Source organism: Chiloscyllium plagiosum, unplaced genomic scaffold (genome assembly GCF_037043375.1).
Source record: "Chiloscyllium plagiosum isolate Xiang-an unplaced genomic scaffold, Cpla_swu_hap1 HiC_scaffold_12, whole genome shotgun sequence".
NCBI lineage: Eukaryota > Metazoa > Chordata > Chondrichthyes > Orectolobiformes > Hemiscylliidae > Chiloscyllium > Chiloscyllium plagiosum.
This window is the reverse complement of record NW_028270150.1, coordinates 48,509,422-48,535,219: the sequence shown is the minus strand read 5'-3', so window position 1 is coordinate 48,535,219 and position 25,798 is coordinate 48,509,422. Positions and strand designations below refer to the sequence as shown.

Genomic DNA, 25,798 nt, shown 5'->3' with positions numbered 1-25,798 from the left:
TTCAGGTGCATGCAGATTGTAACTTTCGTCAGTATCAAAACCAGTACCCCACAAACCCAGAACCCACTTCTCCCAAACCAATCATGAATCATTTCCAAAATCTTATTTCCCAATGTTAATTTGCATACACTCGAGTAATAATGCAGAGATTATCACTTTTGAGGTTCTGCTTTATAATTTGAAGGCTCGCTCCTCATTTGGACTAAGCAGAATCTCCTTCCTTGCCAAACCCATATTGTAGTACCTACATGGGCCACAATAACTGCACTGTCCCGCTCTACTCTAAGTTCCAGGTTTGCTTAAACTTTTGTATCTTCAGTGCCAATTGCAGTTGTGGGTCTGTGCACCGAGCTGAGAAGTTGAGTTACTGATGTTTCATCCCCTGTCAAAATGACATCTTCAGTGCTTTGGTTTCCAGTTGTTCATTGTAGTGGCCAGCACATTGGGTCTAGGTTTATATGCTTGTTGATGGAGTCAGTTAATGAGTGCCATCCTTCTAGAAGCTCTCATTGAAGGATTCCATCAACAAGCACGCATACCTAGACCCTACATACTGTAACGACTAACTGGAACTGGCAACCGAAAGCAGCAGGAATGGAACCAAATAAATTCCAAGGATACACTACAGCAGCACTTCACAGGAGGCTCCAAAGCACTGAGGATGTCACTTGGACTGGGAATGAAACATCTGCAAATCAACTTTCCAGCTTAGCGAACATACCTACAACTGCGACAACTCTAAAGTTTTTCCCAGCCCTGAGAACAATGTCAATGTCCCCCTCACTATACTATCACCTACTTCTGGCATGTTGCTTCTTGCTCTCCCCAGTTGAGTAGCATGGTGCTATGATTGGATGACTCATCCACTATATGGCCCTCACTCTCATCTGTATAAACTGAGAAAATCTCAAACATATTGGACAATCACAAAGACTGAGACTCCTACAATCCTTTGGAGTCGCTGTCACAGTCAAACCTTCCTGTCCCTGAACACTGAGCAAATTAGAAGAAACTGTCCTGAGGAGTGGGACCACCTCCTGTTACGACAATTCCAGTTAACTTTCCTTCTCCCTGATATGTTACAGTGTCTGCCACTCAGCCTCCTGTTTGTAAACTTTAAGAATTAAAGTCACTGCTGTTTCCCTTGAATCACAGTGGCATACAGCAGCTCCCACATTTTGCATTGTAACACATCAAATACCTTACCATCATTTTTACATAATAATTGATTTATGGAGTTAGCTTCATGGGTTAACAAATCAATAAAGCCGATTCTGAATAACTTTAATACTGAGAGTAAATGTTACCTAAAGTGGGTTTCTTGCTGTCTTCAAGGTCTTGGGCAGCTTCTCCTTGTGATAATATTGGATTTGTTCACGATTACTCGGATTTCACCAGTTTCCTCATTTCCCCTCCCCCCACCTTGTCTCAGTCTGAACTCGGATTTCACCAGTTTCCTCATTTCCCCTCCTCCCACCTTGTCTCAGTCAAATCCATCGAATTCAGCACCGCCTTCCTAACCTGCAATCTTCTTCCTGACCTCTCCGCCCCCACCCCAGTCTGACCTATCACCCTCACCTTGACCTCTTTCCACCTATCACATATCCGACGCCCCTCCCCCAAGTCCCTCCTCCCTACCTTTTATCTTAGCCTGCTGGTCAAACTTTCCTCATTCCTGAAGAAGGGCTTATGCCCAAAACGTCGATTCTCCTGTTCCCTGGATGCTGCCTGACCTGCTGTGCTTTTCCAGCAACACATTTTCAGCTCCGATCTCCAGCATCTGCAGACCTCACTTTCTCCTTTGTTCACGATTAGTCAAGCATATACTTATAGAGAGCTAATGATAATATATGTATCATTATGCCATGTGATTGTTGTGGTTCTGTTTGCTGAGCTGGGAATTTGTGTTGCAGACGCAGCTCGGCGAACACAACCACAACAACGAGCACCCGAGCTACAAATCTTCTCACAAACTATGCCATGTGATGTTTGTGTATTAAGGTACTGGCCCCACCTTGAATAACAGCTTTCAAAGATATTCTGAACAGTATGTATTTTCTAGTCCATCAGTATGAGTTTGTTAATCAGCTTGTTAAGTGATAGAGCACAGGGAATATTGGTGTCTGTGATAAAATTGAAATGTCCAAACTCACCTGCAGCTAGATGCAATGGAACATAATAATAGTATCCATGAGGTCAAGCTCCACATTGGTTAATGAAATGTTAATGCTGGTGTGGTAAAAGAAATGGCAGTATTTATCTCTGCTGGCTGCAAGTGACTGAATCTTGAAAACATGAAGCCAGGGAATCAGCCTTTGTTCAATAAAGAGTGCAGGAGGATATGCTAGAAAAAAACAAAAGGCATATCTAAAAATGAGGCATTAACCTGGTGAAGCTACAAAAACAGAACCACTTGTGTGTCTAACATCTTAACAGCAAAACAGCTAAGCAATTGCTCAACCAACAAATCAGATCTAAGCCTTGCAGTCCTGCCACATCCAACTGGTAATAGTGGTGGACAAATAAACAACCTAGTGGGAGAGAGAATCTCCAAAAATATCTCCAGCCTGCAGAACAAAATTTTTGCATGGCTGTAGTTTTGTGCAACACCACCCCCAATGGAAAAGGATTTCCCAACTTTGTTATGGACCAGGCCAGATCCCTCAAAACATTTCAAGAAGGTGGCCCAGCCCCTAACTTTGCTAGTTGGTTTAAGCAGGTGTAAGGTTGATATTCCAGAAGAAATGCCATTGGTCAAATCACTTAGTTTTAAACAAAACAGAATTTATTTCAACTGAAGTACAGCATGCTAGGATTGTTGAGTAAATTTTGTGCAATTTGTGCTAAATCATTGCTAAAGTGCTGACTGCTGCAGGAGCAGACAAAAGTGGACCATTACCAAATAAAACCACAAACTCAAAACAACCAGTTGCTGCAGTTTCAGCAGACCGAAAACTGCTCAGATGACAGCCATGGGACTTTCTGTCTGAAGAACTAATTACATGACTGAAACTGTAAGCTTTGCTGTAACTCAAAGATATAAATGGCGTTGAATTTTGTAATTGGAGAGATAGCTTGGTCAAAACCTACATTTGGGATGACCTCGCTGCTCCCAAAGCTCTTGTTAAATAAACTGTGTCTGATTCACTGCTAAATTTGAATTTGTGCATTGTTTTACCTACAACAACAAGATTACTGAATGCAACACAAACAACAGAATACCGAATAACTTAACCTCTCCAAAAAAACCAACGGATCATCCCAATTGAATGATGCTGTTCCAAATACTTGCAACAATCCCCATGAACGTCCCTTGGCACAAAAGGTAAAATCAAATACAGGTCCTTACTGGAGAGAAGTCAGAGAGAGAGTATCAGCCCAGACCTGCTTCTCTGGGTTCTGCAGCTTTTTCCACACTACTGCTGAAAAACCAAACCAGAAAAAAGCTGATCTGGGAGAACTGGCCACTCCCCTTTCTTTGTACAAGTGTATTTTTAATTTTAAAAACTTGGAAGACTTCTGCCTGGGGCAATATCTATTAGCTAATATCAATTGTCCCTAAAACCCTTCAGCCCCAGACTTTTCGGAGTCTGTGTTGTTTACGACCTTTCTGAATAAAAAAAGCCAAGGACACATAACCTTGTTAAAATAGCAATTTCATTACAACTTTAATACAACTTAGGCTCAAATGCCAGTGTGAACGAACTTGCCCAGCAACCAATTATCAAGCCATTCCCAGACACAAGATTTTTTTTTCAGAGGCATTCGAGAATAGAAGAGACACATGACAAATGAGCAATTAGAGGGCTACCTCAACTGAGCACTGGACAGAGTACAACTTAGAAATACAAATACACGTACTTGGATAACCACAAAGATTTCTAGAATACGTAACCAGCCCAGATAATGCAAAGTTATTACTGATCATGGTATTACACCATTAAGGAACAGAGGCTAACTCAAACTGATGTACAGCACATCATTCATGTGTGAAGACAGTGGTGGAGAAAACTTGGATAATATGATTATGTGGTAATGTTAAATGACAGCAACATTTGGTTTGTTCCTACTTCTTATGATCTTATTATTGGATACTTGTTAAATTTTGTAATGGTACTTGCCTCTACCAGCCTTCCAGGTAATGTATTCCAGATACCCACCACATGCTGGGTGAAAATATTCTTCCTTAAATCCCTCCCAAACCCCCTTTACCTTGAATCTATGCTCCCTTGATAATGATTGGTCTTATAAGAGGAAATGTTTCTCAGAGCTATATCGAAGTTTAAATTGTTATTTGGACGCACAGAACTTGTGTATTAATTGAGTATGGATTTTGAAGATCAGTCACTTGGATCCGAAACTTTAATTTTGTTTCTCTCTCCACAAATGCTGCCAGGATTGCTGAGTTTCTCCAGCATTTTTCTGATTTAATTGAGTATTCATGGATGTGTCTTTATTGAGTAATACTGTACTGTACCAAAAATTGAATTGCTCATCTTGAAAAGTCTGTTTTAACTGTTTGCATAATGATCAAACTGAGAACATTTGGCTTTGTACAACAATGTTTATTTGTTTAGGATACTTTCGTGTTTGGAACAAGGGGGCTGTTTCATGGTCAGTATATTCGTATATCTTTAGGAGGCATTGTTATGCTATCGTCACTATATCGTAGCATGTGACACGAGACTTTAAAGATCTCAGAATCTATTTTGACACCGTCCGTTTGATTTATTGCATACTGATGCAGGCAAACTACTCTTTGTCACCAACAGATTAATGTTACTCCAGACATTGTGGGGAGAATCTTTTTTACGTGCCTGATCGATGGCAAGAAATGTGTGTTTAAACATTCCTCAACGCACCTTTAGTAGAGAGCCGGTGAAATCCAGGAAAAAAAACGAAATGACCGTCTTTCACTGAAATTATAATTAAAATGTAACTTTATAGTCCTGTTCCTCGTTGTATTGTCATGTTCTCTTTCCAAGAAAAACAGGTTTAATTTAGAAATCAATGTCATTTTGAGGAGGCAGAAGAAAGGAACTGAGATAAAAATTGGGACAGTTTGCTGTCTGGACAGTGTGATGGAATCTAAGAATTTAAGATTTGTTTTTGTGACAAACCAAACTGAAAAAGAAACAACTTTCTGCAATATGCAAAGAGATTAGCAATCAAAACCTAATTTTCTTTGGAAAATGAAACTGGTTGCCGTCAAGTACTGTAATAGGACCAGGACACATCTGAGCTTAGATGCTGAGGCCAGATGTTGGCTAGACAAACTAAAGAGGGAGGCTGCATTCAGGAATTGGGATTGGGAAAACTGGCAGTTGCTGAAGCTGCTTCTTTTACTTGAAGTCGATGTTGATGGGTCTACCCCCATCAAGACCACTATAAGTAAAGTTGAAGTGTTGCCACAGACATGAACTATTTTGCTCAGTGTTGTCCCCATGGAACTCCGATTGGTTTGGTGCTGCTGTTTGCTGGGGATTCGACTAAATGCTAGAAACAAAGGGAGCCCGAAGTCAACTTGTTGTGATTCACTACTTTGAGATTCTTGATGGTTCAGATTAGTGCTATATCTGAAGTGTGGACTGCCTCATAAATCTAGGACATATAGGTGTCATAGCTGATATTTCCTGTATAATTTATAGCTCATATTGACCACCGTGCCTTAGTTCCTTCTGAAACTGTTAATTTTAGTTTGACTGGTACAGTAAACGATTTAAAGTGGAATCTTATTTGATGACAACCAGTTTCATTAACCCTGGAAAGTTTAGGTTTTGATTTCTAATCTCATTTACATCTTGGAGGAAGTAGTTTCTTTTTCTGTTTGGGTTGTTACAAAAACAAATTGATTCCTTTTGTCGGGGTCATCTGGGAAGCTCATCGCGACAGAAATACTGTCGGGGTGGGGGAGGGGATCGGGTTTACCATTAACCAAAAACTGAACTGTACTCATCATCTAAATACTATGACTGCAAAAACCAGAGTGGGGGTAGACCAGCCTGCGGGGAATAACTCACCTGCTGACGCCCGAAAGCCTGTCCACTAGATGGGTAGGTGCAGCTCAATAAAGCACATTCAACTCAATACCATCCAGGACAAAGCAACTCATTTGATGAGTAGACCACCCACAACTTACACATTCTACCACAGCAGCAGTATTGCCAAGATACATCGTAATAGCTTACTTTGGCTCCATAGGTCATGATTTCCAAATAGATCAAGGCCAGCAGTTACATCTCCTGCGAATTCCCCTCCAAGTCACACGCCAACTGACTTGAAATTATCCCGCAATTCCTTCACTGGCACAGGGGGGAGAATGTTGCCAGTCCTCCCCTACCTTGGGTGTATCAACTTGCCAAAGACTGCAGCAGTTCAGGGTGGTAACTCCCCACCACCTTATCAAAGACAAGTAGAGAGCGACAAAACTGCAGGCCTTGCCGGTGATACCCACATCAGGAGTGAATCGAGAAACGAAATTGAAGAGGAACTAGAAGAAAATGGTCGTGAAAATATTCGTAAAATTGGAACCTGCACACACCGATCAAAATTCATATTCAGGCCCAATATTCATCATTAACATCTCGCTGCTTTCAGGGATTTCATGAACTAACTGCAGATTTTCTCAGTATTACCTGAATTCTAGACAAGATACACTATTTAAAATTCATGTGGTTCTTAGATGTACTTATTTCGAATTTTTAAGGATATTTACTATGTTAGGTTGGAACGAATCTATCTGTTAATTTAAAATTAAACGATACCACTTTAATCTCCTGTAAACCGTGGTGTAGGATTTGTTGGTTTGCACATGAAGGGGAACTTGAATTGCTATTGCACAGAAGCAGTGAATATCCTGGCACTGACCGGTTTAGTGTTGCTATTCCTTTCTGTCTGTGAGCAGCAGTGAGTGTGATGTGAGTCAGTGCGCGGTCCACCCGCACCAAGCTCGCTGCGACCTGAATTTCCTGCACAATGACCAACAGCTCCAAGTAACCAGTGAGACAGCGTCATCCTCAGGAACATGGGCTCAGGTCTCAGGCTCTGGCTCTTCCTCTTAGGTAAGGCTTGCCTTTGGTTCCAGGGAGCAGTCATTGCAGTTAGACTCGGGCTCTGTGGAGTTGATGTTCCCATTTGTTGTCACATTATGTTCCAGGGCCTGTTGTCCCTCTGGAAGTGATTGAGTCTCCTCCAGTTCTCTCCCTCCTGAGAGGGCAGACAGCTCGGATCAACTGCAGCCTGATACCGGGAGAGGAGCGGGCAGAGCTGGTGAGATATTATTGGTGTCGGGCAAGAGACAATCCTGACTTCAGCGGCAACGGATCCCAGAACTTCCTGCAAAACAGCTCCCGCGTGTCAGTGTCAGAGAGTTTCCTCATTATCCGGGAGCTGATGGTAAATGATTCTGACACTTACCGCTGTGTGGTTCTCAGAGAGAGACCTCGGCCCTGGAAATACTTCCAGGGAAATGGAACAACACTGACCATCCAAGGTAATTGTGGAAGATCCGAAATATTCAGCAGGAAGGGCTGCATCTAGAGAGAGAGAGAGAGAAACAGGTCATGGCTCAGGTTGGTCAGAACTGGAAGAAGTTGGAGGTTTAATAGTTGAAAAGTTTATCAAAGTCGTTTATCTGAGCCGTGCCCAGAGACAGCCTGACCTGCTGAGTATTCCCAGAATCCGCGATGTTTTGCTGCTGATGCAGTGTCTGGACAGAATAGACAGGGAGAGTCTATCCCCATCTCCCAAACCAAGCGGTACAGAGTTACACTGAATATCCTCAGAAATAGGGGCCACATATGGGCTCGGTTTTACCCGCACTGCCCCGGACTGGGACAGAGACAGATTTCATCATGAATTTCAAAAGAGAATGGGACAACATTCTGAAGAGAAACATTTCTCAGGGTTTCCGAATAAGGACACGATGGGCCAAATGTCAAGGTGAGAGTGGTGCTGGAAAAGCACAGCAAGTCTGGCAGCATCCGAGGAGCAGGAGAATCGACGTTTCGGGCAAAAGCCCTTCAGCAGCCCTTCACTGAAGCTCCAGCCTGACCTGATGTGTTTTTCCAGCACCACTCTAATCTTGACTCTGACCTCCAGCATCTGCAGTCCTCACTTTCGCCACGATGGGCCAAATGGCCTGGTTCTGTGCAGTGAGCTTTCTCTGAGAAGATGAAGGGAGAGTGAAATAACTCAATGTGTGAGAGAAGGAAACAGAAACAGTGCTTAGAATCACAGAGATAGAGCCCAGACTGGGATGTTGTGTGGGAGCACAGGGTCTGCCCGGGGTTTACCTTTAATCTCACATTAACCACCCACCAGCAGCACCTGCTTTTCTATCGGATCCTTTTCAACATTTAGCTTGAAGAAATCCGCCCAAAAGACAAAACTCTCTAAACTGAACTCTAACAGCGAAAGATCCGATTTCCAACAAGTCAATTACCAAATAGAACGAACATGATTTTGGGAAAAAATGTTTATCATTACCTGGAATATCCTGCTCCAAAAAAAAACCACAACCCGAGCACGTGTCGGGACGAAACTGATTGAGGCTCCCGGGCTCTCATTCTAACCCACATTGTTAGGAGGGGTCTGTTCTCCTTGGGTCGGTGATTTGGTAATCGGGGTACAATTTATTAAACCCATTCTGCACTGTCCCATTGAGTATCCAAGTTTCACGCTGTTTTAATCATCCCTCTCCTTGCTACCTGTCGATTTCTATTTGCTACAATGAAGATTGACACAATGTGTGTTGTTTTGATGTGTTTATTTAGCGAAACCTGAAATCTATCTGACTGCGGATCCCCAGAATGAAGGTGTTGGGATTCAGACACTGACTTGTTTGGCTGCGGGATTTTTCCCGAGGGGTCTGACCATTTCCTGGATTGTTGAGGGGGATGTCTCCTATCAGGAGGAGCCGGGCTCGCTGACAGTAAACACGGACAGCAGTTACAACCTGAGCTCCCGGCTGCGGATTGCAAGGCCCCAGCGGGAGCAGGGAGCCACCGTCTCCTGTCACATTCAGCACAGGACCTTCACTGGGTCAGTGAGGACAAGGCTCAGAGACAGTCCAGGTAGGTGCCTCACTAATACTGACCACACCACAGTACTCCCAGTTACAGTCAAGGGACTGGAAAATTAACAATTCCATTATAAAACACGCAGTATTGGAGATGGAATAACGGGAAAGAGTCCTTTATTCGTTTACGGGATGTGGATGTCTGACCATTAATTGCCCATGGCTAATTGGCCATAGGACAGTTAAGAGTCAGCCGCTTTGCTGTAGGTCTGGAGTCACATGTAGGTCAGACCAGGTAAGAATAACACTTTCCCTCCCGAAAGGCCATTACATAGGGATTTCCTACAATCGGTACATGCTCATTAGACTCTTAATTCCAGATTTTGTTTTTCTTGAATTCAAATTCCACCAACTGCCCAGGCAGGATTCGAATCCCGGGTCATTACCTGGCTCTCTCGATTAGCAGCCCTATGCAGTGCAGTATGTTAGCCGTATAGCAAAAAAGAAGGCACTCTAAATTCCATTAAAATTAACACAACGCTAACGCTGAATTTATTGGTAATTATCGGAAATAATGATGTGAATGGAAATTGGCAAAAACAGCCCATCGCTGAAAATGTGTTGCTGGAAAAGCGCAGCAGGTCAGGCAGCATCCAGGGAACAGGAGAATCGACGTTTCGGGCATAAGCCCTTCTTCTTTCAGCATCCCTGGATGCTGCCTGACCTGCTGCGCTTTTCCAGCAACACATTTTCAGCTCTGATCTCCAGCATCTGCAGACCTCACTTTCTCCTCAAAAACAGCCCATCGGCTGGGGAGCCGGAGTTGGAAATCTCAAACATTGACCTTTCGCGTTGCACATCGTAACCGCCCTAGAATCGATTCGGAGATGCCGGTGTTGGACTGGGGTGTACAAAGTTAAAAATCACACAACACCAGGTCTTTCATCGGACAACCACCTGATGATGGAGCAGCGCTCCGAAAGCTTGGCTTCCAAGTAAACCTGTTGGACTATAACTTGGTGTGGTGTGATTTTTAACTCTGCTCTCGAATTAACTTCCAACATTGCTTTTTATGGACTTTAATTCAGTCGAACAGGTGGGTTCGCTTCAGTCGCTCTGTTAGAGCACACAATAACCTTGAGAAACATTAAAAACAGAAGGCGATTCCGAGCGAGTTTCAACCCTTTGTTTTCACACCGAGCGGTGTCAGAGCTCCTTTCGAAGCCACATTTCCAGTGCGGAATCGCTCCCTGCTTCCACACCAGGCGGCTCAGTGAAACGTCAAAAATCACACAACACCAGGTTATAGCCAACAGGTTTAATTGGAAGCACTAGCTTTCGGAGTGACTACCACCTGAGAAGGAGCGTCGCTCCGAAAGCTAGTGTGCCAATAGTGTGCTATAACCTGGTGTTGAGTGATTTTTAACTTTGTCCACCCCAGTCCACCACCGGCATCTCCAAATCAGTGAAATGTCAGCATTGACTGAAGAGTAATTCTGGCTTCAGGAATGAAGAGAAAAGGAGCCGCTGGATACAGAACAGGCAGCGTTTATACAGCACAAACCAGAGGGGGAATTACAACTCTGTAACAGATGTCAGCAGTTCCACATTGACCCAGTTCATTCAGCAGGACCGCTGCGATGCTGACAGAGTGACCATGACTTCAGGCCAGACAGGAATACAGAGGAAAGGCGGGAATTACAGGGAAATGGGAGAACGTTCCATCAAACTATCACGGCGACACAAGCAGTGGGCCGAATGGCCTCCTCCTGCGCTCCCATTTATGATTCCCTTCAACAGCCATATGCCATTTAGCCGGTTGGCAGGTTCCCAGAGCGTGTGAATAGAATGAACCTGTTATATTCTCTGGGCGATAGGCTATTGACATCATCCCGCCGCTTCACTCTGTTCTAGGTGTGTACAGGCAGTGATCACAGCTCCTATTACACCACTGTCACTGGCCGGGTGGAGATTAGACCATCTATAAATCCCCACTCACATTGGTTTCTTTGGTTCATTATCACAGACTGGTTGGGATTTTAGATGCAGGATCGTAGCCACAAGAAAAGGAAACCCGTTCAGTCCATACCCACAGTGTCGCTCCTATTCCTGCTCATTAAAGCTCAGGCAGTAAGCTTATCACCCGGATTCCCAAACTTCACCTTTTTGAAAAAGACTGAGAGAAAGAAATGTCTCTGGCCATGATCTTGATATTTAAGGGAATGGTTGCTAAAGAAACAGCACGGGGACAGATTGAAAATGTACAAATGTTGTGTTGATCTGCCAGCATCTTTGAAAACCGTTATGAGCCAAATTCCAGTGAGGGTCGGCGCATTGGATTTGCACATCAGGCAGAAGCTTGGAACAGGGAATTCATGACCAACTTAAAACTATTGGAGAATGAGTGTGCCGGGCCTAGCCACAGGTTAGAAGTCACACAGGTTATAGTCCAGCCAGTTTATTTGAAGTCACAAGCTTTCAGAGCGCTGTCCCTTGCTCAGGTGAAGAGAAGCGCACAGCACGGAGAGATCAAAAGATTAAACAAATGGTGTGAGTGGCATATCCACAGACTGAATAATAAGTCTCTGTGATGATCAGAAGTGTCAGACTGTGAGACTACAGTAGGTGAAAGTGGGTACTGCAGATGCTGGAGATCAGAGTCAAGATTAGTGTGGTGCTGGAAAAGCATAGCAGGTCAGGTAGCATCCAAGGAGCAGGAAAATCAACATTTCGGGCAAAAGCCCTGAGGCTAAAATATCATCAGCTGAATAGCCACATCCTGAGCATCTGCAGTCCTCACTCCCCCCCCCCCCCCCCCCGCCTCCCCCGGTTGAGCATCTAACCAAAGTTACAAGTAATAAGACCTAGCCATAGACTGGCACTAGTTGGTTGTGGCACAATGTGCTTTTGGTGTACACCAAGGCAGCAGTGTCATCCTCGCTCAGCAGACTACAGAATGCACCACTCCAGAACCAAAATGCTGGAAATCTGATATGAATGTAGAAAATGCTGGCAATTTCTGAAGATGAGGTAGCGTCTCTGGAAAGGGATTCCAACATTGCAGGTGGTGATCTTTCATCAGAACACTAATGAGAGCCATCATTCTCTAATGAGAGAGCAGGACTATAGGGCCTTATTTGGGAATAGAAGTTTGGAGAGGAGGAATTATAAAATGCATTAATATGGGCTGTAGTAAATTATTCCCTCTTGGAGGCTGCCTGGATGGTTTCTGTCTCCACAGTATGCAGTTTGAAACCAATCTTGTTAAAAAATTGCTATTTTGTGCTGCCATTAAAATAACTGCCAGATCAAAAAGACTAAAAAAAGCTGATCAACAAAAAAAAAGCAGATATGTTGGTCCTAAATGTATGTCACTTGTCATGAAGTTGCAAGACTGTGTTGGTTAGGGAAGTGGCTTGTCCTAATAATCTGTAGCTCTATCAATCACGTACAAATAAACAGTAACAGGGATGATTTAGAAATTACAGAAGATGGATGTGAAGCCTGAAGGCATGAACTTTATTTTCAACAATATTTACCCAGCGCCTTTATTTCACTAAACCACTTGAAGCACCTCCCAAAAGTATTATCAGTCAAAATGTAACACTGAATCACATCTAAAAAAATCAAATTTAATACATCATACCACCAACCTATTCTCTTTCCAAATCCAGGCAATTCTGTAACTGAAGCAATTAACATTCAGAAATAAAAATTATTGGTATTTCACAGTAAGTAATACCCTTATAATCTCACAGAGGCCACAACTGCTTAGTGAGAGAAGGGGTCTTTGTGTTTTGTGAAGTACCGATCATACATGCTCCAAATACCTTTTCATGAAAATACAAATGTAAACATCAGTATTTTTGCAGCTTATTTGTCATAAGTAACTTTGTTGGGAGGAACCATAAAATAAACACACCTAGAAATGTGACTATCAGAAACTTCAAAAAGCCTTTCTTAGTTGATCACCTCCTGTTTGGATCTCATAAAGAATTAAATAATTAATCTTTTGATCCTAGTTCTGTCTTTTAATTGTATTGGTTTCGACTGTCTCCAATTTCAACTTTCAAATTAAATGATCAATTATATTGGCAATGTCCAATATAAGTCAACTAGTTTAAGTTTTCTTTTTGAACACAACTGGCCGTTAATAATAGTAACTGTCAGCTTGAAACATTAATAGTTACCATGTCTGTATTGAAAACAAAATATTACAAATCATTTTTAAAAAGGCAGCATTGGTAACAGTACAGCTGTATTTCAACAAGTGTATTAGATGAGTTCTGAAAAAGGGTCACTGGACCCATAATGTTAACTCTGATTCCTCTCCACAAATGCTGCCAGACCTGTTGGGTTTTTCCAGCAATTTCTATTTTTGTTTCTGATTTCCAACATCTGCAGTTCCTTCGTATGCTTTTTAATTGGAGGAGGGATTGGGAAGAAAAGTAATGGAGGCACATCATGAAGTAAGTTTGAAATTGCCAATAATTTAAATAGGGTGCTCAATTTACATGGTCCACTTCCAGCCTGTGTAACTGCAGTGGAAAAAGAGGAATGGGTTCAGTAAAGGTTGCTAAACATCAGTTTTCTGCATGCAAATATACATGGATGATTTGTTTATTTGTATCTCACCTTGGTAAACTTGTTAGTGGTCACGAAGAGTTTAGAGAATGGAAGTTTAGCAGGCTGACAGTTTTAAAAGTTATTTTTACTTAATCTGTATAGCTATTCAGTGAAAATTGAAAATACTGTAAGAATATCTCTTAGGCTGTTGTGCATAACTATTTTCACAATACATTAAAGGGTAACATTTCCCCTTTACCTCAGTGACATGATTCTATATGCTGATACAGTGAGATGTGACTTCCCTTCAGGCAGTGACAAAACCACTCATGAATAGCATGACTGTAATGATAAAGACTCAATGATAGTATGGAGCTTGTCCTTCAATAAATAAATAATTTCTACACTTTTTGAGGAAATTTTAGTAGAAATGGGATAATGCATGTAATATTACTGTTACACAACTGGAACTAATTTTGGCATCATTCCTTCATGGCATTCTATTGGATGAAACCTATTTATCCATTTCACACAGACAAGTCAATTCAAAAACTTCGAAGTTAAAGATCACACAACACCAGGTTATAGTCCAACAGGTTTAATTGGAAGCATTAGCTTTCGGAGTGCCGCTCCTTCATCAGGTGGTTGTGGAGGACACAGTTGTAAGGCACAGAATTTATAGCAAAGAGTTTATATCAAAAAATTCAAGTGACAGATAATAAGTATATTTCTGATTTAACATGTAGGTTAGAGAATATAATTGAACATTTGAATTTCAAAGTATTGCATATTGTGTAGCCATTCTTGATCTTATTTGTAATTAATTATTATTAATGGCTTGAATTGTTTCAATTGTGATTTGAAGGTTTTTCTAAGTATTATTACCTCGGCCTGCTGAGTCTTATCCTTATTGTACCGTTTTGTCTTTGGATCACAAAGAGTCAATGCTATAAACAGAAGAATGGAAAAGGTAATCAAATAAAATGCAGTCTTTTTTTTAATGGCTGAATATATTGCATTGAAAATAGTGCATAAGTATTACATGAAATAATTCTAACAAAAATAACCATTGGAAAAATTTATATTCCACAGGCAATAAGAGCTCAGGATAACAGATAGTTAGCCATCTAGGAGAGCAGGAAAAGACAAAGTGCAGGAGTCATTGGTCCTAATGCCACTCTCAAACTGTTTGTCAGTGTCAAGATTATTTCAAGTGATGAGTTATATAACTAGAGCAGTGGAGCCAAATAGTGGAGATTGGGGAAGATAGATCAAATGATGGGAGATGTGGTAAATTTAAGGAAACTGACAAGGCAATAGCACAAGGTATTAACATGGGTAGTGATAATCAGTGTGGCAAGAAACTTAACATTTAAGATTGCATCATCAAATAAGGCCTGCTTTTGCGTAAAAGGCAGAACTAAAAGCTCTGTATCTGAATGCATTCATAACAAAATGTCATACAGGAAGAAATATGTATGATTTGATAGCAATTACAGAGATACGACCACAGCATGAGCAAGACTAGGACCTATATATTAAAAGCTTCAAGATACTTCAAAAGGACAGGAAGCTCAGAAAAGGTGTTGAGGTAACTGTGTTAATTAAAAACGAATTTAGTACACAGTAAAAAGATAACATTTGCACTAAAGATCAAGGTGCAGAATCAGCTTTGGTAGAAATAATAGACAGTAAATGTAAGAAGTGCCTTGTGGGAGTATTTTACAGATCATAATAACTGTACTGTAGGATAGAATATACTTGAATATAATGGGGAATTCTGCAAAAGTTATCAGCATAATCAAAGATGATTTAAATCTACACAGAGATTGAATTAATGAAATTGGCAAGGCAGCGTGGAATATCAGTTCATGTAATGGTCTCAGGGCAGTTTCATAGAGCTGCATGTTCTAGAGTCAACCAGAGAGAAAAGTTATTCAAGAACTCATAAGGTGCAATGACAGAAGACTGACTATTGTTCTGATTGTAAACAAGGCTCCAGGAAGCCAAGGTCAAAACATGATAAAATTTTGTTTGCATTTTGAGGATGACCAAAGTGGGTTGAAGACTAATGTTTGAAACTTAAATCAAGGCAATTGCAAAAGTGTGAAAGCGGTACTGGCCAGATTGAATTGAGAGATTACGTTAAAGGATAGGACAACATCGATGCAGTGGTAGACATTTAATACATCTTTCATCATTATCAGCAAAGATACATTTCAGTGAGAAAGCATTTTGGAGAAGAATGAAAAATCTGTGTACCAGTAAGGAAGTTTAAGATAATATTAAATTGAAAGAAAAAGTGCACAATACTACAAAGATTAGTCCTAAGTCAGAGTTATTAACAATATAATTAGTGACATGGTTGTGGAAAGTGAATGCACTAAAGCCAAGTTCGTTGATGACACAAAAATAGGTGGGAAGGCAAATGGTGAGGAAAACACAAAGAGTCTGCAAAGGAATATAGACAGGCTAGGCAAGTGGGTGAGAAGTTGGTTAATGGAATATAATGTGCATAAATGTGAGGTTATCAAATTTGGCAAGAGGAACAGATGAGCTGAATAATATTTAAATGGTTAAGAACTGTAGAAAGTTATGGAACAGAGGGATTTGAGAGTTCTTGTCCATGAATCACAGAAAGCTACCACTCAAGTTGAGCAGGTAACAGGGAAGACAAGTGGAATTTTGGCCTCTAGTTTAAAGGGGATGGAGAATAAATATAGGGAGATTTTGCTAAAATTATGCAAGGCACGAGACAGATCACAGATTGAATGTTGTGAACAGTTTTGGTTCCCTTATCTATGGAAAGATGTACTGGCTTAGGGGGCAGTTCAGGGAAAGTTCACTAGGCTGATATCAAGTATGAAGGGACTATGTTATGTAGTGAGGATGAATAGTTTGTGCCTGTACTCATTGGAATATAGAAGAATGTGAGATAACCTTAATGAAACATATACATTCTTAGGAGACTTGACAGGGTAGATGCAAGAAGAGTGTTTCGCCTTTTGGGAGAGTCTAGAACCAGAGGGTATGATCTCAGGATAACGGATCACACAGATAGATCAGAGATGCGGAGACATTTCTTCTCTCAGTGGGTAATGAGGCTGTAGAATTCTTTGCCACAGTGGAATATCGAGGCTATATATACTCAAGGCTGTGACAGGCAGGCTTTTAATTAATAAAGGAAGTGAGGGAAGTGTGAGGAAAGTAGATTTGAGAGTTATCAGAAAAGTCATGATCTCATTGAATGGCCTGCTTCTGTTCCTATGTCTTATGATTTTATTATCTAAATTGAGACGGAATTCTAAAACAAAGAATGACAAAAAAAAACTGGATGAATTTAGAATATGAGAGAAAGCTAAGTAAAAATATAAAAACAAATCGTAAGACTTTCTACCAGAATTTGAAAAGGGAAAGCGGAAAGTGAGCATGTTCCACTGGCAGGGGGAAGAATGCGGAAAAAATGGGAACTAATGAAATGATTGGAAGGGTGAACCAACATTTTGTGTATGTTTTCAATGGAGAAGGCACAAATAGCATTTCAGAAATACTTGAAAACCAGGAGCTGAAAGGGAGAGAGGAACTTAAAACAATGCAATTATGATCACTAAGGAAAACATACTGAGAAAACAGTGGCTCTGTGGTTAACACTTTAGCCTCACTGTGCCAGGGAAGATAGGTTTAATTTCAGTCTGTGTGGAGTTTGCATGTTTTCACTCTGTCTGCAGGTGCTCCAGTTTCCTCCCACAGTCCAAAGATGTGCAGTTTAGCTGGATTAGCCATGCTAAATTGCCCACAGTGTCCAGGGATGTGCAGGTTAGGTGGACTAGCCATGGGAATCGTAGGGTTACAGGGTTGGGGTGGGTCTGAGTGGGATGCTCTTTGGTGGTTAAATAGGCTGAATGATCTGATTTGCCACTGCAGGGATTCAATAATTCTATGAAAACAAATGTAACAGAAAGCCAAAAAGTCCCTAATGCACAGTGGTATGGTCTTAAAGAAAATGCTGATGAAATAATCAATTCACCTGCACCTCCACACACATCATTTATTGCATCCACTGCACCTGATCTGGCCTCCTCTACATTGGGGAGACAGGCCGCCTACTTGCGGAACTCTGGGACACCCGCACCAACCAACCCAACTGCCCCGTGGCTGAACACTTTAACTCCCCCTCCCACTCCGCCAAGGACATGCATGTCCTTGGCCTCCTCCATCGCCAGACCATGGCAACACGACGCCTGGAGGAAGAGCGCCTCATCTTCCGCCTAGGAACCCTCCAACCACAAGGGATGAATGTAGATTTCTCCACCTTCCTCATTTCCCCTCCCCCCACCTTATCTCAGTCCCAACCCTCGGACTCAGCACCACCTTCTTGACACCATCTTCTTCCCGGCCTCTCCACCCCCACCCCTCTCTGGCCTATCACCCTCACCTTAACCTCCTTCCACCTATCACATTCCTAACACCCCTCCCCCAAATCCCTCCTCCCTACCTTTTTATCTTAGCCTGCTTGGCACTCCTTCCTCATTCCTGAAGAACGGCTCATGCCCAAAATGTCGATTTTCCTGCTCCTTGGATGCTGCCTGACCAACTGCACTTTTCCAGCAACACATTTTTCAGCTCTGATCTATAGCATCTGCAGTCCTCACTTTCTCCTAGTGGATTCTGGAAAGGTCTCAACAGACTGAAAAATAGTCAACAAAGCTTCTCTGGCAAGAAAGGGAGGAAAAAGAAAAGAAGAGAGTACAGGCCCATTGGTCTAACATTTGCCACAGGGTAAATACAAGATCCATTTCAATAAATTGCAGCTCACACCTCACCAGTACCTGGATCAATGTTCTCAGAGAAACACATGACAGTGGCTGTGGAAGATTTAAATTAAACTCACAGGGAAATGGGCAGCAGCATGCAGAAGTGGCAAAACAACATAAGGTACATTCACTGAGAATGATGCATAGAACCAGAGAGGAAGTGCTCCCATGTTGAATAGGAGATGACTAAGAAGGACTACAAGGAATACAATGACATTTTGAATGCACACACTTAAAAAGCCAAAGTCTAGTCAATAATATTGACGAGCTACAAGCACAAGCTGTGTGAGAATTTGATGTATTGGCAATAACAAACATGGCTTATAAACTGTGAAGACTGGCTACAAAATATTCAAGGAGAAAGAGTGTTCAAAAATATATGAAAAGGAGGCAAGGTAATGGCACTAGTTCAGGAAGACATCTTAGTCTTGGAGACAGAGGATAGAATGTATTTGCATTGAATTTAGAAGTTAGAAAGGTATGACGTGTGCATTTTCTTACCCAGGGTGATTGTCCAAATTGACCGAGATGTTGCGATTATAGGCTACTTTTATGGTTGAATTTCATTTATAGGTATCATTGTACTTCACAGTAAGACAGTTCTAACATTGATATACTTACAGATTCATCAGTCCGTGGTAAAGATGTTGATGACCAAGTAATGGAAAAATCGGAATGTGTAGTAAGTAGATTGTTTTGATATATTCCTTCACTTAACTTGAGCTCAGCTATTATAAAGTATTATCAGTTAAATGAATCAGTTGTGAACATGCTGCATTAGGAACACAAAGATAGCGTAAGGTTTAGGATTCACTTCATTTGTAAGGTGTAAATCAATTGCAATCATATGTGTACGCTAAGTAACCTGTTCAAATATTTTATTACACACCTCGGAAGCAAGTGGGACTCAAACTCATACCTCCTGATTCAGAGGGAGAGACACCACCACTGCACCGTTAGAGTCCTTAATCACAATTAAAGGCTGAGTCAACAGAGTAATTTAAAAGGTTAACTAATCTTGCTTACTTACAAGATCAATTCAGACACATTTTTCTTAAGTTTCACAGAATTTGTTAAGCTTATCAAGACATAGATAAAAGTAACGTTACTCAACAAAAGCAGCATTGTCAATCAATTGCTTACTGCCTGTGATCTGTCTCCTTTGGTTCAAGCTCTTACCTCAAAGCATTTTCACATTTGTTATGCTGCATTTAAATAAGCTTGGACCCTTAAACAACAACAAAAACCAGAAAGCATTGATCTTACCTTGACTGGGACATAGGAATATTCTTATGTTTTGCAAAAGTATTTTTACAGATAGCCATATCAAATAGAATATAATTTCATTCCTGACTTAGAGTCATAGAATCATAGAGATGTACAGCATGGAAACAGATCCTTTGGTTCAAATCGTCCATGCCGACCAGATATCTGAACTTAATCCAGTCCCATTTGCTAGCACTTGGTACATATCTGTCTAAACCCTTGCTATTTATATTCCCACACAGATACCTTTTAAATGTTGCAATTGCACCAGCCTCCTCTGGCAGTTTGTTCCATACATACAATACCCTTTGCCCCTTCAGTCCCTTTTAAATCTATGCCCTCTAGTTCTGGACTCCCGCACCCCACGGAGAAGACGTTGTCTCTTTAGCCTGTCCATGCTCCTCATGAGTTTATAAACCTCTATAAGATCAGCCCTCAGTCTCCAGCGCTCCAGGGAAAACAGCACAAAACCATGTTGACTATCCCTAATCAGTCCTTGCCTTTCCAAATACATGTACTTCCTGTCCCTCAGGATTCCCTCCAACAACTTGTCCACCACTGATGTCATGCTCACTGGTCTATAACTCCCTGGGGTTTCTTAACACCTTTCTTAAAAAATGGCACCATGTTAGCCCATCTCCAGTCTTCCGGCACCTCACCTGTGACTATTGATGATATAAATATATCAGCAATGGGTCCAGTAATCACCTCCCTAGCTTTCCACAGAGTTCGAGGGTACACCTGATCTGGTCCTAGGGATTTATCCACCTTTATGCCATCCAGCACCTCCTCTTCTGTAATATAGACACTTTTCAAGATGTCACCATCTATTTCCCCACATTCTATATCTTCCACGTCCTTCTCCACAGTGAACACTGATGCAAACTACTTGTTTATTATCTCTCCCATCTCCTGTGGTTCCACAAATAGGCCACCTTGCTGGTCTTTGAAGGGTCTTATTCTCTCCCTAGATTCCTTCTTATCCTTAATGTATTTATAAAACCCCTTTGGATTCTCTTAACCAATGTGGGCGGCACGGTGGCACAGTGGTTAGCACTGCTGCCTCACAGCGCCTGAGACCCGGGTTCAATTCCCGCCTCAGGCGACTGACTGTGTGGAGTTTGCACGTTCTCCCCGTGTCTGCGTGGGTTTCCTCCGGGTGCTCCGGTTTCCTCCCACAGTCCAAAGATGTGCAGGGTCAGGTGAATTGGCCATGCTAAATTGCCCGTAGTGTTAGGTAAGGGGTAAATGTAGGGGCATGGGTGGGTTTCGCTTCGGCGGGTCGGTGTGGACTTGTTGGGCCGAAGGGCCTGTTTCCACACTGTAATGTAATCTAATAATCTAATCTAACCCTATTTGCCAAAGTTATCTCCACTTTTTGCCCTCCTGATTTCCCTCTTAAGTATACTCCTGCTGCCTTTATATTCTTCTAAGGATTCACACGATCTCTCCTGCCTATACCTAATATATGCTTCCTTCTTTTTCTGAACCAAAACATCTATTTTTCTAGTCATCCAGCATTCCCTACACCTACCAGCCTTTCCTTTCACCCTAACAGGAATATATTTTCTCTGGACTCTCGTTATCTCATTTTCGAAGGCTTCCCATTTTCCAGCCGTCCCTTTACCTGCGAACATCTGCCCCCAATCAACTTTTAAAAGTTCTTGCCTAATGCTGTCAAAATTAGCCTTCCTCCAATTTAGAACTTTAACTTTTAGATCTGGTCTATCCTTTTCCATCACTATTTTAAAACTAATAGAATTATGGGTCGCTGGCCCCAAAGTGCTCCCCCACTGTCACCTCAGTCACCTGCCCTGCCTTATTTCCCAAAAGTAGGTCAAGTTTTGCACCTTCTCTAGCTGATATATCCACATACTGAATCAGAAATTTTCTTGTACATACCTAACAAATTCCTCTCCATCTAAACCTTTAACACTGTGGCAGTCCCAGTCTATGTATGGAAAGTTAAAATCCCTGCCATAACCACCCTAATATTCTTATAGATAACTGAGATTTACAAATTTGTTTTTCAATTTTCTGTTGATTATTGGGGGGGGGGTCTATAATACAATCCAAATAGGGTGATCATCCCATTCTTATTTCTCAGTTCCACCCAAATAATCTTCCTGGACGTTTGCTAGGAATATCCTCCCTAAGTACAGCCACAACCCTCATCAAAAATGCCATTCACTCATATCTCTCGCCACACCTTCTATTCTTCCTATAGCATTTGTCTTCTGGAACATTAAGCTACCAGTCCTGTTCATCCCGGAGCCACGTCTCTGTAATTGCTATGGTATTCCAGTCCCATTTTCCTAACCATGCCCCGAGTTCATCTGCTTTCCTCTGTTAGGCTTCTTGCATTGAAATAAATGCAGATTAATTTATCAGTCCTACCTTGTTAGATTAGATTTTTAGATTAGATTACCGACTTTTAGATTACCGACAGTGTGGAAACAGGCCCTTCGGCCCAACAAGTCCACACTGACCCTCCGAAGAGCAACCCACCCAGACCCATTTCCCTAAATGATGCACCTAACACTATGGGCAATTTAGTATGGCCAATTCACCTAACCTGCACATCTTTGGACTGTGGGAGGAAACCGCAGCACCCGGAGAATATGCAAACTCCACACAGACAGTTACCCAAGGCAGGAATTGAACCCAGGTCCCTGGCGATGTGAGGCAGCAGTGCTAACCATTGAGCCACTGTGCTGCCTCATGTTCTCTGCTTTGTCTCTGCCTACCGACTGTTTGACTCGCTCCTTTTCCCAACTGTACCTGTCTCAGACTGATCTCTTTCCTCACTATTTCTCTGGGTCCCACACCCCCCACCTTACTAGTTTAATTCCTTCCAAGCAGCTCTTGCAAATCTCCCTGTCAGTATGTTAGTCCACTTCCAATTCAGGTGCAATCTGTCCTTCTTATACAAGTCACTTCTACCCTAGAAGAGATTCCAATGATTCAAAAATGTGAACCTTTCTCCCCTGCACCAGCTCCTCAGGCACACATTGATCTGCTCTATCCTTCTATTCCTACCCACACTGGCTTGTACCACCATGAATAATTCAGATATTACTATCCTTGAGGACCTTTTTAAATTCCTGCCTAACTTCTTATATTCAGAATCTCACCCTTTGTCCTTCCTATGTCATTAGTTCCAATGTATACAACGACCTCCTGCTGGTCCCTCTCCCCTTTGAGTATATTCTGCACTCTGTCCAAGATAGCCTTGATCCTGGCACCAGGGAGACAACACACCGTTCTGATTTCTCGCTATCGGTTGCAGAAACATCTGTCTGTGCCTCTGACTAAAGAGTCCCCCATCACAGTTGATCTCGTGAAAGCTGACGTACCCCTAATTACATTAGAGCCAGTCTTGGTACCAGAAACATGGCTGTTCGTGCTACATTCCCCAAAGAGTCCATCACTCCACATGTTTTCCAAAACAGCGTATCTGTTTGAGAAGCTGATAACAGCAGGAGACTCCTGCATGACCTGCCTCCCTCTCCTACCTTTCCTGGAGGTAACCCATTTACCTGACTGTATCTGCAGTTTTTCTCCCTTCCTATAAGCCACATCCATCACACCCCCTAGCTCCTGTAAATTCCTCATTGCCTCTAACTGCCAGTCCAACTGATCCATGTAATCTGACAGGATTCACAAACAAAGATATAATAATCATACATACATAAGAATCAGTAATATGGAAATTTTCCCTAATCTCCCACATCCAACAGGAAGAGCACATCATTCTACTAAAGGCCATCTTTTTACCTTAACAATCGACAGACCCAGAAAATAGCACAGACTTACTGCTCTAAAAAACACTGCTCCAAGATAACTCAGTATAAATGTTTTATATTTTCAAATATTAATCAAGAGACAGAGCTCAATAAAATAAATAATCAAAAAGGAGCCACTTCACTCACTATTGCAGATTTACAAAAAAAAGACAGCTTGCTTACATTTACCATGCACTTAGCTGCTCCTATGCTGTGAGCTCTCCCACACAGATTCCTCTAAGGTTAGCTGTGATTTTGCTATTAGTTAATTTTACTTTGATTCACTCCGACGTCCAGAGATACTTGAACTCAAACAGCAAAGGCAGTAGCTGTGCAGTTCACTGCTGTGTCAGACAGCAGTGTAGGTTTCTTTCTTTCTCACATTTTCACTGACCTTGCGGTCTCTACCTTTGTCTGTCTTCCTCCTTTTTCAAGTGCTGTTGTGTTGATCTTTGTTTTCCCAAATTTCCAAAACAATGCAACAGCTTATAAAACAGTATCAAACCATAAATTGAAATGTCCTCATTTTTAATTCATCTTGTGCTCTTATTTCTGTTTCTTGTTCCTATGTTGCAGGATAATATTTCTCTGAGCAGTGAAACTCTTCATTATGCATCTGTTCATGTCAAAACTCTTCCAAAGAGGAAACAAAAACAGCAATTGAAAAGACCAGAGCAGGACCAGGCAACAGAATATGCCGTTCTAAAGGTCAAAGATAAAAATAATCAATTCTACAGAGATGACTCAGTTGCCAGCATTTGCCCCACATCAAACATAACGCAAACTGCTAACTACATAGGAACCACATATGCTTCTCTTAAGAAATGAACATTTCATATCATTTCAGATCATTCATTTTCTCAAGGGCAATTAAGGATGCCAACAAATTGCTTAGCTTGTCAGCAACTCTAATGTCTTCCAAAGTGTGATTTGGGTGGGGAATGGTTTTGCAATTGCAAATGCATAAACAAATGTATTTTTAAAGTGGTTCCTGTGCCTCAAGTTGGACGTTGACATTCATTCTTCCTTTAGACTGAAATTAAATCAACTATTAATCACTTAAATGGTTTGGGTATATCGTAAACAGTATGTCACAGAGTTCATAGAGATCAAACTTAAGATGACTGCTGTAATGCCTTTTGATGGTTAATTATTCCACAAACCTGTCAATTATGCTGCAATTCCCTGTATGGGTCCTTCCATTCTCCTGTTTGTATCATAAAAATTTTGGAACTTCAGACCCTTAAGGGCCCATTGTTTTATCAAAGGGTTAATTCAATGTTAAATTCCCCCCCTTGTAATTGGTGTTGAGGTAGCATACCAGCCTTTCTACTTGTTGGCTGCCAGTGAATTAAAAGGCAAGCCATCTGATGTCTGGGAGCTATTGTGTGAATTTCTGTGTCAATTTTAAATAAAAGGTCAGATTAGCCTTATTAAAGAAGTAAATAAATTTATAATTGCTTGGTCATGGTAACTTGTGAGAAAAAGATTAATGTTCCTCCATGGTTCATGGTTTCCTCTTTATCTTTGGATGATTCAGCCTTTCTGCAGAGGCTGCATACCTGTGCCAACTCCCAGTGATGGCCCCCGCAGCCCAGGCATTGCCTCAACTGGTCCCTCAGTTACAAGGAAAGTGGCCACAATCTTCACAGAAAGGAAGCCAGAGATACAAATCAGTTGTGACCCCTTCCTCTGGGGTAAGAAGATGCGCACAATGTAGGTCTGTCTGAAAACAGAGCTGACTGGATTGGGTCAATCAATAAGTGGGTCACTGTGGTCTGTTATATTGCATGTGGGTATTAGGTTTGACTCAAAATAAATGAATTCACTCTTTGTTTCAAAGGTATGCATGACTTCTAAAACATTATGCAAAACACTTTAAGTTTGTAAACCAACCAGTGGCTCTGACTGGTGACAGTGGAGGCTGCAGCCAGCAATCCAGCTATATGATGATACGATTACATAAGTTTGACTGCACAATTGTCTCTCCAATGCCAGTAACTGTGTGAGATATCAATTGCCTCAACACCCATCTCTCCACTTGATGACTTCTTTTTCAATGCAAGCAATGAGACTTTTCAGCCAGTTCAAGCAATTCAAATAAAATCCCAGCCTGTTGAATCTTATTTATTCATCATGCCACACTCATTAGAGATGATTACTGAAGGTTTCGGATACCCAGGCACATCCCACAAAATTACATTGTGTCTAAAGTTGGGCCTTTTAACAGGGAAAAAAAACAGAAGTTTTTGGAAAGCTAAGCAGTCTGACAGCATCTGTCGAGAGAAATCAGAGTTAACATTTCTTTTGCAGCTCTTTGGGTTTTTATTTCGCCTTTTACTAGGATA

At 41.6% G+C, this 25,798-nt stretch overlaps 1 protein-coding gene across 3 annotated transcripts; it reads left to right on the top strand.

The window, feature by feature from the left end:
- Positions 1–5,897: 5,897 nt before the first annotated feature.
- Positions 5,898–25,570, top strand: LOC122555193 (tyrosine-protein phosphatase non-receptor type substrate 1-like). 3 transcript variants are annotated; one of them, XM_087992789.1, is made up of 7 exons: positions 5,898–7,061; positions 7,157–7,492; positions 8,775–9,074; positions 14,451–14,555; positions 19,023–19,081; positions 24,027–24,158; positions 24,991–25,570. In XM_087992789.1, exons 1-7 carry the CDS (start codon positions 7,025–7,027, stop codon positions 25,168–25,170), a joined length of 1,149 nt encoding a protein of 382 aa, XP_087848915.1. In that variant the 5' UTR covers positions 5,898–7,024; the 3' UTR covers positions 25,171–25,570. The 3 variants fall into 3 exon arrangements, with proteins under 3 accessions (XP_087848915.1, XP_087848916.1, XP_087848917.1); XM_087992790.1 differs by lacking the exon at positions 24,991–25,570 and having other exon boundaries at positions 6,110–7,061; positions 24,027–24,879; XM_087992791.1 differs by lacking the exon at positions 5,898–7,061 and having other exon boundaries at positions 7,083–7,492.
- Positions 25,571–25,798: the final 228 nt, after the last annotated feature.